Source organism: Xiphophorus couchianus, chromosome 12, assembly GCF_001444195.1.
Source record: "Xiphophorus couchianus chromosome 12, X_couchianus-1.0, whole genome shotgun sequence".
NCBI lineage: Eukaryota > Metazoa > Chordata > Actinopteri > Cyprinodontiformes > Poeciliidae > Xiphophorus > Xiphophorus couchianus.
Window position 1 is genome coordinate 6,981,650 of NC_040239.1, and position 14,484 is coordinate 6,996,133.

A 14,484-nucleotide genomic window follows, 5' to 3' on the forward strand; every position below is an offset into this window, starting at 1 on the left:
TAAAAATTTTTTTATCATATTTTCAAACTCAGTTAGTGGATAAAATAGTAAAAACAACATATCCAATAATTATTTAACTGTAATGCAAATTTATCAAGATAGCAATAAATCAAAATTATTGTCGTCATGATAAGAATTTTTCACGATAAATGATAAACAATACGATAAACCCCCACCGCTAGTCGGGAATAATTTTACCTTAATTACAATTAAAATGTCTCCATCTGTATCAACCCCAATTTTTATCTTGAATTGCAATTTGGGGGCTGCAAAAAAAGTCAGTAAAAGGTCCACAAATGGCCCACAGGCCGCAGTTTGGACACCCTTGCTCTAATACAATCAGCAACATGTCAAATTCTTCCACATATTGAGTGTCATGAAGAACAGTAGAGGCATGTGTGCTACATATCTGAGGCGGGGGGCTTCTCTGCTTGTGGGGTGGGAGGGAGGTCGGTCCGGTTAAACCCCAGCGGTGGCGAGTGCTTGAGTCGTGAGGCGCCACACGAGCTTGCTGGAAAAAGGCCGCAGGGAGCAGGTGCGCATGTTAATGAGGAGACAGCAGCTGCTGCCCCAGCCAGCCGCCTCCCCCACGCCACTCCTCCCCCTTCGTCTCCCATATCTGCCTCCTTCCTGCATCCTACTGTCCTCTATGTGCACATCCTAATAATATCAAAAAAATAATTTTATTACACTTCTTATATCAAATAAGGAATGAATCCAAGCTGGGACCTTCAATGTAGAGTGAATATTTGAATGGCCGCCCTCTTGCGTATGTTCTTCTAAGCGAAACGAGAAACAAGAAAAGTGGGAGCATAAGTGGGTCCATTGCCAACCCCCCAATTCCCCATTCAACGCTCGCTCCAGGCCCGGCGTATTCAGCTGTTACACCTCCTCTTTCCTCTCATTTCCCTCTTCTTTCTCCTCCCAGTGTCTCAGAAAAATCTTTCTATGAAACGTCCTCTGTTCCTGAACTGGCCCGCGCTGCTGGTTTCACTTCCTCTCTTAAAGTCCGAACAGTTGCTGGCATCCAATCCTTCATCTCAGTGCACCTTCCTTCCCGCCAAAACCAGTTCGCTTCACTCCTGTCTAACCGCCTCTTTTCACTGGTGAGACATCACATTCAGATTTATAACTGATGCTAAATGCCCTCCTCAGACTTTCGTCCAAGTGACTCCGAATAGATCCTGCACTTTTCTTTAAGTGTTTGGGGCCAAGAGCAAGCGAAACCAAAGCTGAAAATCCAAAACACACACAAACAGCGGGAGAAACAAAAGAGTCTGGAAGAAAGGCAACTGGAACGGGCTTGGTAGGGCTCTCAAAAGGAGAAAGGGGAAGCTGGTTGAGAAGGAATTTTTACTCTAAAGAGTCTCCTGGCCTGATTTTTAACCTCAATAGAAGCTCGTGAGCAGCTGCACATCGTGTTTCCTGAAAAAAAAAACATTTTAGAGGCTTTGAAACTTTACAAAACAGCAGTGAAGTACTCAAACACTTTAATTCAAAGTACAAGTAAACAGACAGTAAACAAATATGTGCTTTTAAAAATAATTAAAGTATTGAAAGTAAAAGTACTTGCTTATCGTATCCCCTAACGCAGTACCACACGACAAAAACAGAAAATATGAAGTATTTTTGGTTTAGTTTCTAGTGTGAAATGGAAATAAGCTAGATGGCTAATTTCCATCTCTGGTCTAATTGGCAGGTTGATGTTAAAGCACAATAACTGAAAAAACATAAAAATGTAGCAAATATTTTGGTCTATTTTTAGTGCAAATATCTTAGTACACTTGAATTAAGAGTAAGTTAATTTTCAGAAAGTAATAGGAGCTTGTTTTAAGTGAATAACTCCTTAATATTGATAAAAAAGTACTACTTCACTGGCAGATTATTTCACTTATAATATGGGTAATAAGATAAGATTATTTAATAAGATTTATTGTTATAAGCGAAATAATCTGACAAAAGAACAAGGACTTCTTAATCAATATTAAGAAATTAAAGTTACTTATAAGTTAGTTTTGTCTTATTTCAAGTGTACTAAGATATTTGCACTAGAAAGTAGACCAAAATTACTTGGTAAGATTTTGTGTTTTTGCAGTGGATTAAGTGTGCCTTCATATGTATATTTTTCTTTAATACGTCAGTAGTGTTGGGCTATTTTAATGAACAAACCTGTAGTTAATACATGTTTTTATTGTGTTAACTCTTTGTGACAGTTTACACTGTGCATCAGAATTTCAGGGATCGTCTGCAAAGTTAAACTAAATAAGAAAGAGAAGTGATTATACTTTTGAAGGTTATTATTTAACATAAAGTAAAACCAATGTGTTAGTTTAACTGCAGTAAACAGGTCCGAGTAAAATAGCACCAGACACATAAGAAAGGAATAGGAACTGATGATTTCCTTCAGTTAAAAAATACTGTATGTTCAGCCTAATAAAGGGTCAATAGTCAACAATATTTAAATTTCCTGACAACATTACAAACTTGGACCAGAGTTTGCTTTCAAACTCATAAACAAATTTAAAAAAAACAAGCAATGTGACTAAGCCTGTCACTATAAATCAATAAATTAATCGTATAATAAAGTAAAACCAGACACTTAATTTTCATTTGGGTTATTGTTTGTTTTTCCTTTCCACTTTCCACTAAGGACTGGATGACAAAATTCTTCAGTCTGGTAACTATTAACCTGGACGTTTTGTTTCAAGAGACCAACAGTAAATAAAGTACTGACTTTATTTACTGTTCCATGTGTTTATTTATTTTGGATCTTTAAAATGTCATTCATTCCTAGTGTTAAATGTTCATTAGAAGTTAAAGTTTATTGATTTTGAGAGGCTGTAAGTAACCCCTTCATTATTATGTCATTACCATTATACTCCTTGAAAATGGTCTCATGACAACAATATTATTGTTTATCGCAATAACTTTTAGGAGAATGTATCATGCAGCTAAATTTGTTATTGTGACAGGCCTAAACTAACTTGGGGCGTAACACATTACAGAAATGTAAAATGTAGTGGAGTAAAAGTTGAAAGTACCCACAAATAAATTGACTTAAGCAAAGTACAGATGCATGAAAAAATTTACTTAAGTACTGTAATGCAGTAATTGTACTGCAAAACAGGAGAAAGTCTTGCACAAGGCCAAGAAGACAAACAGAAAGACACCGCACCCTCAGGTTGACGAAAGCTCTATGCAAACAAGCTCCAGCTGAGGCGCCAACAGTCGGTCAACTGCAGCACACGCTGCGCAAAGAATGCTAACAGTTTGCTCTTTAACCTGGCAAAAACCTGTAAAAAAAACACACTTGACTCGAAACGGCTTTCAAAGACATAAAATCAACTGCTTCCAGAAGGTCTTAAAGGTGAACAAGATACAAGATATTCAGAGACTTCTTTATTGAGTCCTTTCTGTGTTCAAAGCAAACAGAGCAAAGCAGCTGCTTCAACAAGAGAAATCTGGTGGCCTGCAGAGCCAGATAATCTCAACAGCGGCAGGTAAAGGTAAATAAAGAAGACATGAAAAGACAGGCACAAATCAGAAGCTGAGCAAATATCAGGTGTTTGGGAGGTATAATGTAACTGCAGGATAGCAGTGGAGCTATCTCCGCAGTAAGGACGATACTGTTACTATCTCCTCTGTCATCCCTGAACCCGGCTGCGGTCATTGTTCTCCTCTGCGCTCACTTCTCTTCTTCACATGCTCCCACGGTAGCCCGTGGCAACAGGTCTGTCGCCGCCACGGACGGGACACACGAGAGCGCCGGGGCGGCGGCTCGAGCCTGCAGCAGATGTTGTGGTGACATCTGACCCCGGGCCTGGCGTCACTCTTAAAGGGGTTTTCCTGACTGCCGGGCCAATCTGCCATCTGCCATCTTTCTGAGGTCACACGCAGATGGAGAGATGTAATATGTGGGCTACACATGTGCACTGTACACAAATAAAAGCCCAGAGTGAGTACACAGATTCAGGCAGCTGCATGGAGATCGCTTTGGATGCTGTTTAAGAAGCTTAGTGAATTAGGTTGTCTATTTATTCAATTATTGTGACATGTAAAGCTCTGTGGGACACAAAGTCTGCGTCTGGTTACATGTAAATATTCCCTAATTTTATTAATAACTGCTGAAATGTGACTAATACTCAGACAACACTGACAAGTTAAAGCGAAAACATTTCAAGTTAAAACAAACTTATTTATTTATTTATCTGTCTTGTAATTTAGATTTTAATTTGGATTATTACAATATTAAATTACTGAATGTACAGAATAATTTGCCCAACTAAAGGAAAAGATTTGGGCAGGAAATGTGCCAAAGAATGGGTCTGGCCAGACATCAACCAGGGAAGCCACTGTTTTACTGGAACATTTCTTAAACGTTCAACCCAACAAGATACAATTACTTTATTGTTTGTCTTTGGGTTTTCTCACACATATACCTGGTCTGTTTTCTGTAATTCTCCAGTTTTCTCATTGGTGTAATTACATCTCAACAGGTTGCCAAAACAGGCTTCACAAAGGAACGCTTTCAAAACTGCTCATTTCTGCAATCATGGTGGTCCCAAGATTTAAAGGGCTTTCACTAAAATGTCAGGCTGTTTTCACAACTCATAGTCCAAACTCGGTTCGACTGAGAACCAAAATTGTAACATTCGTAACATTTTCAGCAGGAGAGATTCACTTTTTCACTGCACTGTGTCAAGCAATCCAAACTAATTGAAAAACCTTTTCCCCTTCTTGCCTGTGGTGGCGCTGAACCAAGAACTACTGAAGGAAATGTCACAAAACAATCTAACGAAGACACAGAGCGCAACTTCCTTCATCACGAAATCTAAACAGAAATGGAGTGGCATGAGAATTCAGTGGTTGTAGGATTTCTCTTTTGTCTTTGGTAAAAGACCACAAGCTATTTCTTAATCTAGAGTTAAACTCTTGTGTTTGTTTTGGTTGTATTTACTCAAAATACCCTGCATTATAGTCTGCTTCCTGCTTTTGGTGCAGTCTATAGTTCACTTGGTGTTCACATATGAATTCATTTGGTCCATTTCAACCAAACCAAGACCAAGGTTTGAAGACAGACCAGAGTTTCCTTTCAAAGTTTCCTTTCTTGTTCCGCAGAAGAGTTTGATTGAGCATTCACACGTTCCCAAACAAACTAAACTTTCTTGGCAAACAAACAAGAGTTTGATTAAAGTGAAGTAAACAGGGTTGGTGTAATACTTCAACTACCCAGGAATATCTACAAATCCTTGAAGGACATTCTAAAAAATGCCTAAAACCCCCTATTTTCATTGTTCAAACATCAAATACACCTCAATATGCGTTAGTCCACATAGTGTATATTAACAGAAGTAGAAACTAACATCCATGGTATTCCTTATCTCCACTCTTGGGAGTTCAGTCAATCAATGCCAAGGAAAGTGAATGGCGCTCCTGGATTGGCTGTTTTGCAAATGCCAGCTAGTAGCATATCGAATAGCATTGCACCAAGGTTTCCAGTTTTCCAAGCTGCATTTCCATTTGAATATTTTAAGGTAGGCAAATTTTCAGCTTATAATTTAGTTACGTTCCACAGAAAAATTAGCGAATAAGTAAATCCTTGTATCCTGAACCGTGAATATATTAGAGGGCAATGTTTTTTGCAAAAAAACACAGACACTGGATTGGCCACAAAAGCTGCCAATAATTAGCATTGCTTTAAACCACAGCTAGCAAGCAGCAAGTGGCAGATAACCTGACTAACTTACTAATCTTAGCTTACTAGTTTTGCACAGCATAAATGTTAGCAGAGTATCTAGAAAATGATGTTCTGCGCAATTAAAAGCCACTGCTAACTTTAGTGGGGCTTATTTTTTTTACATTTTCGCTTAAGTCTAACTATAAAAATCAAGAAATAATAATTAAGGTTTTTGACATCATTACAGTTATAATAAACAACAGGTTTTTTAGCAGCAGTAGGGATGGTAGTTACTGTCATCTGTTTGGAAAACGTACTCAGGCCGTACAGCCTCATGTCAATAGTCTGGTTTTTATGTCTCACATTGGCTGTGATTTAATAACCCGGCATTTTTTTCTTTGATGTCTCAGGTGTCTTCATCTGGGAGTCAAACTGGGTTAGTGGACCATGTTTGTACCTCTGACTTCCCTTCCCTTCATCCTGTCTGTCCCCCACCACCACCCCACTACTTCTCATTTCCTGGCCGTTTGCTTCTGTGCCTCGGTTAAGTCCTCTTTAGTCTTGTCTGATCTGTTTTAAAAGCTTCGCCCAAGGGGAGAGGGGCCTCTCCTCCCTGTTTTTCTCCCCTTTTCCTGCCCTCTCTTGTGCTTTCCCAGCAGTGTGTATCATGGCCAACCAGAGTGTCAACTTTACCACCACAAGAGAAGAAAGTTAGATTTAGCTGCAATCGCACAAATTGACTCTATTGGGATAAAAATAGCTTGCTGAGCAGAACTAGTTCTGTTGGAAAATCCTTGACTGTTTTTAGGGGAACTGAATTTACCGCTGAATCCCAACTGGCCGCAGAAATTACAGGACTCTCCAGCTCTTGCCCTCTTCTTATGTTCATCACTTTTTTCCTTCCTCTGTAATCGTACAGGAGAGCTGACCTGGCCGGCCCACATCTGGCAGCCTTCATTAGTGACCCTGTGAATCTCGGCGCAACACGGGATGCAGCCCATGGGAAAGAAGCAGCTCCCCCCAGGGACCAAACACTTAGCTTGTGTGTGTGTGTGAGTAAGTGTTTTTTGAGAGTCACAGTCGCCCTAATGACTTCTGCCACACAGTTTTACGAGGCTGGGAACCACTTATAGGCCTTCCGGAAGTCTAAAGGTGACACCGAACCCTCGGGATGTTAATGTATGTGTTGAGGAGAAAAATCCCATCTTTACTTCTTGTCTATGCTAAATGACTCCATTTTTTTCCCAGTGGATATATATTAAAGTTGCAGCTAAGGATTACCATAGTAATCAAGTTTCCTATTGATTATTCTGATGATTAATCGAGTAATCAAATAAAAAAATTGGAAAGTTCTGCAGAGTTTTCATTTAACAACTTATTGTTGTTTAATGTTATTTGGCATAACATTAAAAATACATAAAAATGGCAAATAAATAATTAAATTCCGTTTTTAAATAAGAAGATAAGGGTTTTATTACCTATAATGTAACACATAGCATTCCTTTAGTGCATGCTTGACGATTTGTAGCAAATGCATCTGCAGCTAAAACATACTCCTAATATCAACATGTGAAAAGCTCTGACCTTTCAGACTCAACATCAATACTGTGTAGAGATGATCTGTTGATTAATTTTTCAAATAATTAATCAACAGATCAACAAAATGTATTTTTTTTGTGGCTTAATTACTGCTCTGAGTATGTTGCTCTTTCAACAAATGGCTTTTTTGGGGTCTGTATACTCCAGTTAAAGATTATTCAATTACTAAGTTAGTTGGCGATTTTGTCAGTAACTGATTAATCCAATTAATTGTTTCAGCCCTAATATACATCCGTTAATTTAATGGCAGATATTTACATATCTCTATGCCAGTTTACCAGTTATCCACCTCTGTTTTTGTTACTTTAACAGTGAGGAAACTTTACTCATTCGTTACAATCTGTCATTTTCAGCAGTTGCAGATTAGAGATCATGTTTTGTAGAGCTATTGTTGGTGTGAGTAAAAACTCTAATCCTAAATAACATTAAGCATTGTAATTAGGGATGCACTGATAAATTGGCCTCGATTTCCTTATTTTTCAGAGATCTGTGATTGACCAACACTTGAGAAGCCAATCTTATCCACTGAGCTCATCTGCCTCGGCAAAGGTCTGAAAATCAGCCGCTATCTTTATTTGCTCTGCCGTGAGAGAGTTTTAACTGACAGACCCAAAAGGTCATGTCTGCACGTTCATAATCAACAATAATCTCCCTATTGCTGCCAGCTCTGCAACTTTGCTATATTTAGCAACATTTCAGACAAAACAATCAGCATTGTCCAAAATCAGCATCGTCAAGAAAGGCTACTTAAAGATCAGTAATTTCAGATTGGCTAGAAAACTGCAATCGGTGCACCTCTGCCTGTAGTTTCTCAAGTTTTCTAATATGTTTTCTGACTGAAGTGTAACAGTTAAATTAAGCAAACCGCCTAATTTTAAAATATTCTTAGTCACAGTGGACTCAGTTCGATTCCAGAGCAAAATCCAAACATTTGTTACATTTTCAGCCGGTGCGGTTTACGTTCACACTGCACTGTGTCAAACAATCCAAATTAATTGAAAAACTTGTTTCCCCACTCGCCTGTGGGGGCGCTGCAGCAAGAACTACTGAAAGAAATTACACAAAAACCTGTAAAGAAGACACTGAATATGACTTCCTTCTTCAAGAAATGTAAACAAAAGTGGAGTGGCATTAGATTTTAGTGGTTGTAGGATTTGTCTGTGGTAAAAGACCACGAGTCATTTCTCCCTTTACGCTAGACACAAGCATTTGTTTTGGTTGCATTTACTCAGAATGCCCTGTACTAAAGCCCGATTCCTGCTTTTGGAGTGGTTTCTGGTCCCTTTAGCATTCATATATTAACTCGAATTCGCCAGAGTTCACTTCAACCGAACGGAGACCTGTGTATTTAGGTGGACCAGAGTTCGCTTTTTTGGTCTGCTTCAGAGTTTGATAACGCATTCACACCTCCCCAAACAAAGCAAACTTTATAAACAAACAAACTAGAGTTGAGTTAAAATGGACTAAATGGGTGGGTGTGAATGCACCCTTAAGCAATGTGCTTGTCGTTTGGATAGTTAATCTCATTTATAATCATGGAGGAGATTGTAAAACCCTGATTGATTGATCCCATCCTGTAAAATTAAAATAATTGTTTAATTTACAATTGATTTCCATAAAAGCCCATCTCATCCCTTCCTCCTAAATATTCAGAGAATGACTTGTGTCCGGTAGTGAGAGTGACTAAAAGCTAAAAAACACCTGGCAGACATCATCAATCCGTTTTGTGTGGAGCCCAATGGGCAAAAACCACAAGTAATCATGGGTATTAAGGAGCACGCTGCTGTCTGGATGAGTGGATGGCCCACATGGTTGTTACACTTCAACCCACAAGCAGGTGGTCTGGGATGAGGAAAATAATAGAAAAGAGGAAGTGCGGCTCGGAGTACCTTTGTTTCTCAAACACACACACACACACACACCCTTACGCCGACTGTCAGTAACTCCAATCAGAGTTTATATGATTTGTCTTGGCATATATGCCAAACACAAAGGCTCAAATATCCACTGCACAGAGGATCCCTACCACCAAGTCGCTTCTTTCGGCCAGAAAACTCCTCTCAACAGCCAAAGGGAACCTAACACTGGCGACGGCGACCATAAAAAAGCCTTGCACTATGTGCTTCTGCTTGTGTGATGATATGATCAGATACGCCACCTTTTCTTCCCTCAGGCCACTTCGAGGCTGCTTCCTGACTCTGAATAGGAGCGCAGAGGGGGAACCGCAGGACGTGAGGGGGAGTTAAGATAGACTCATCTGACTGGGGCAAACAGAGGTGCCATTGAAGAATGCTCAGAACTGGAGGGACAAGGGCTCACTTTCATTGAGGTAAATGAATACTGTAGTAGGGACACATACCAGTGAGGAATTAATGGCTCAGATTGTTATCGGAGGCATCACTTGCTCAAACCCCTAAAAAGTCAACAGGTTTTAGCAGTAAAATTTAAGCCCTCAGGTTTTTAAACCCTTAATGGCTGCTGCTCTTCTTGACACCTCAAATCCCACCTTATAAATCCCCCCCAAAAAAAGAGGAACAACTACGACTGCTAGACGCTCCTGCAGCAACAGGAGTTTGAACTATGTTAGTTAAGGGTTCATTTATCTAAAATTTAATAAATTATTTCTTTTTTGTTGAAATCCTAATCTTGTGTCAAATTAGTGACTTCCTCCGGAAAACTTTCCAATACTTTCCATGCATGACAACTTAAACGAAAGGCGCAAACAGATGCTTTCAACAATCAGGTCAACTGAGGTGAGTCTTACACAACTGAGAACTCCAGTGTCTGCTTAGGTCACATTTACATAAAATAGTTTGCAGAAGTCCTAACGTTGACCCGTTTTTTAGTAAGGTTTTATAATGTTTTCCTGTAGACTGGAAGCTTTTTCACGCACTAAAATTTTCACATTTTCACTTTAACTTATGAATTATCCAGCAGTAGAAAGTCTGCTAGATTCCCCTAGGGATACACCAGGGTACTGTCACAACACAAAAGGCAATTTAAGAGAGAACCAGTTTTAAATCGGAGAGTTACGTGCTTTTGCCACTAACATCTTGTTACAAGGACACAGTCTGATTGTCTCTTCTTTTTTTTTTAGCTAAATCTAAACAGTTCCAAATGTAACAGTTTTGCAAAAAAAAATAAAAAAAATAGCATTTAGTACCATGCAAATGATCCCTGAAGAGCTACTGGCTAAAAAGTTGGCAAAACAGCAGATGATCAACTTACAGGGGAGGTTTGACTTCTTCTTTAACTTCTTCCAGGTGAGGTTTTTTTTTAAAAGTCATAAGCATCTAGCAACTTCCTGCAGTTCATCACTCTTGTCATTTTGAAAAGAATAAATAAATCTCAGACTCTCACGGCCAGCTAAGCAAGGCTGGTGATATCAACTAACTCACTCACTCTTTGGTTACCTAGCAACAACTTGTTGAGTAACTTGTGGTTACCTAGCAACAGTCTGTTGAGTGGTTACAGAGCAGTTTCAGGTTTCACCATCGTGCCTCATAACTGCTTAAAAATACAGAACCTCGTAGAGTGAAGGGAGAAAATAAGCACACGAGCTAGAGAGGAAATAGCAGATAAAACTGGTAAATTAATGTCATCATTTTGGCAGTTTTTCAAATATTTAAAACAAAAAACTAATCAATAATTATCGACACATGGACTTATATGAAACATTTGTGCAGTGACACCTTTTTCAGCCATATTGTCGTACCATAGGCAGAAGGCAGTGCGCTACCAGCATTGTTCTTGTCTAAAACATAAAATGAAGTTGATTTAATGGTTGGCTTAGATCAACCATTAGCTTACACAAATTAAAGATGCCAATAGAGTTATCTACTGTAATACAGTAGAGCCCCACTGGTTCAGTATTTGCATATTTCTCTTTTTTAATGCAACGCAATTATTTGCGGGCAATTTGACTATGTTTATGTGGAGCGTATTTAAAATATTGTAAGAATATGTGGCTGGGAAAACTGAAATACATAGGTGAAATGCTACATAACATGCTATAGGCTAGCACTTGCAAAGCAGCCAATCCAGGAGTCATTCACTTGGTGCTCATTGTTTGTATCACCAAGAGCGGTTAAAACAATCACAGATTCAAAGATAAGGAAGATAAAAATGTGTTTTCACATTCAGGTGCAGGTAGTGGACATAAAATGGTGAAAAATATGACAAAATCAACATAAAAATTTAAAAAAAAACAAAAGATATTAGTGATTAAATAACTTAACATTCTTAACAAAATAAAGATATTAAAGGTGGGTTACAACTTTTTCAGTTTTGTACGAATGTACGAAATATGAAACAACCTACAAAACTTGAAGCTTTGGTTTTCAAGCACCAAATCAATCCCATCATCACCAGTTCACATCACTCTGCAATCAACACAGTGCCAAAGGAGGTATGTGATCCCTCAACAGCATCCTTCCTCGCCCTACATCGAGTTGGCCCGATACCTCTCATCTCCCTGGACAGAAAGAAGCTCTGCCCTGAACTGCTTTGATTTGGGTCATCCATTGTACTACTGGAATCTGCAAGATATTATTTCTGGTCTGGACTGCTTCAGCTCAGTTCCCGCCTTCAGAAGGCATCACTGAATGGCTGATTAATATGAAAGCAGATCTTAAGCTTGTTAGTTAATAATCTTTGAGAAAATGTAAAGGGACAAATTATCAGCAGCTAAAGTAATCAAAGTATCCAAACTTTGAAAACTGCCCAAGTTTTGACAATCCTTTTACTGATAATTCATTGCTACAATAACAACCATCACAACAAGAGTGTAACACTGAAATACACAATCACTCGCTTGGCCTTGTGTGCCCGCTCAAACCCGACCCAATGTCCATCTCCGTGTATAATTGGAGACGTCTGAGGAGTGGGACAGTGCAGGGGCACAATGATGGCTTTGTGGCCCAGTGGGAAGGTGGGATGTGTGTGTGTGTGTGTGTGTGAGCAACGAGTGAATACATGACTGGGCCAAATTAAGATGTGGCGGAGGGCCAAGATGACTGCCCACTTGTTGCTGTCCGAAGCTTTGACCCGGTCGGCACAATCATTCAGCAGGGAGTGAACCTGACTGCTGCTGCTCATACCAATGTGGGCATTTAAACAAGAAAGCAAAAGAAAGTTTGGGTTTACACTTAAACTTTAAAAAATACAAATCTAGAAACCTTTTCTCCATGTTTTTAATGGGTTGTAAAGCGTCAAGCCATCTGTCTTGGGCAATCAGAGAGAGTGAACACTGAGGGCTTTTGAGGAGGGGACAAACTCCCAAGAGAAGGGTGTGTGGGGGGTGGCAAAGGGACGGGGTTTGAGGGTCTCTCTGGGAAGCCTCTCCCAGATTAGTCACACAGAATTAATCGCAGAGCAGAACAATGGTCGCCGAGCTTCTGGCAAACCCAGCTGTCGCTCCGTGAAAGAAAAGAAAAACAAGATTTAGGGCCGGAGAAGAGTTTGGCTGGAGAGACGACAGAATGTGGCGGCAGTAACACATACCCAAACACAGTATCTCACGGTGACCCCCTGCCCTCATCAGAGTCCACCACTCATTTCACTCCACATCCTCTGACCATTTGCCACCCAGAAATAGCTCCAGCAGTGTGAGCGCACACCGCTTCATCTCCTTCACATGCAAACCTCAAAACCTCTGAGTCATTTCAGTCGCCACAATCCCACATTCCAGCTCTTCTGTGCAGGCATTCGTCATAACTTGCACAATCACAAGACAAACGTGGACATTAAACTTACTTGCACTCTCCATTGCCATCTGGAGTAGCTTCACACCTCCCCTGGTTCAAACAAGACTCTGTGGGCATGGAGCATCTCAGACCTGCAAAAGCAACATTTTAACATATGTGTACTCTGCAAAACATCCTGAGTTTATTTTTAACAAAGCAGAGTTTTGAGCTAAGGTAGCAGAAAAAGCAATGGAAGATTTGCTTCTCACACAAATATTTGAAATTGCCCCGGTAATGCTTCTTAAATTTGATGTCTACCTGCGACATCTCCTGCTACCTCAGAGTGTAGTTTGACATCAGCATGCTCTAAAACGCAGCTTGACAGAAGTTGAAAAATATGAGTAACACAACAGTGCAATCGCAACAAAACACTAACCAAACCGCAGAAGCTTACATTCACACACTGGTGAGGAAAAAAAAAGTTTTTGGTTTTTGCTGGATAAGTCTGGAACAGCTGCCTGAGCAAAAAAGGAGCGCGAAAACTTTCCCAGGAGAGGTGAGTTTAGGAAAAGACGTGCTTTTAATATTAATAAGACAACAAGTGCAACATGCCACAAAAGTGAATTTAAAAGAATCTGTGTTGGCAGCTCAGTCTAACAAATCTGTGGCGTGTGTTCAGGAAGTTGGAGAAAGATTCCCAGGTTGACACGAAAGTTTAAAAAAAAAAAAACAGGTTGAGATTGTACCGAAGTTACAACAAAACTACACTTTCTCAAATATATTTTGAGGCATTAACGAACCGAAAGCTTCCCGTCACTCACCTCGTGTTACTCCTATCAGCGACAGCAGGAAAGTTAGTTTCACTAACAAAAAAATATGCATTCCTTCTGGTTTAAAAAGATTATAAAAATCCACGTGGGTTTTTTCATAGATCCAATATTATGTCTTCCTCCTTGACAGGGAAAAAAACAAACCCTTTACGTTCACCCAAGAGTATATCCACAGAGAGTTGGGGGGGGGGGAAAGTGAAGCGGACACCCGGCATGAGACGCCGTCACTTCAAGTCCCGAGTTGGAAATGATTTGAGGGACGAAAGTCTCCATCCGCTGCTCTTCGCTCTGAAGGGGCGTTTTTCTTCCACACCGACACGCTAACAATCACATAGTTGTTCCCCAGACAGGCACAAGCTGTGCAGCTTGATGAAGAGATAGCAGGGAGTTTGTTTTTTGTGTCCCCCAGCGGTTTTCCCACGTAGTAAACGGTTAATTAGCTGACACTTGTGGAACATCAGCGCCACAGGTTTTCCTCGAGATGCTAGCTGCTGAGATGCTAGCTCAGGCTAGATGCTACATAAAAACAGTAAAAATATAAATGTCAAGTTAGGCTCTACATTTATGTTCTTGACCACTTTTATATCAGATGAAGTCAAAGTTTACTAAATTACTTTTGTAGTCTTTTAAAATAATGTAGGCTATCTGGTATTTTTTTAATTTAGGATACTGTTAAATTTAGCAAATCTTTCTT

At 39.7% G+C, this 14,484-nt stretch overlaps 1 protein-coding gene across 1 annotated transcript in view; it reads right to left on the reverse strand.

The window, feature by feature from the left end:
- Window positions 1-14,203, reverse strand: part of notch1b (notch receptor 1b) — a 55,280-nt gene extending 41,077 nt beyond the window's left edge. The window contains exons 1-2 of the mRNA XM_028033981.1: window positions 13,782-14,203; window positions 13,031-13,112 (exon numbers count right to left, since the gene is read on the reverse strand). Of these exons, the coding sequence (XP_027889782.1) occupies window positions 13,031-13,112; window positions 13,782-13,842 (143 nt within the window). The 5' untranslated portion in view covers window positions 13,843-14,203. The remainder of the gene's footprint in view (window positions 1-13,030; window positions 13,113-13,781) is intronic.
- Window positions 14,204-14,484: the final 281 nt, after the last annotated feature.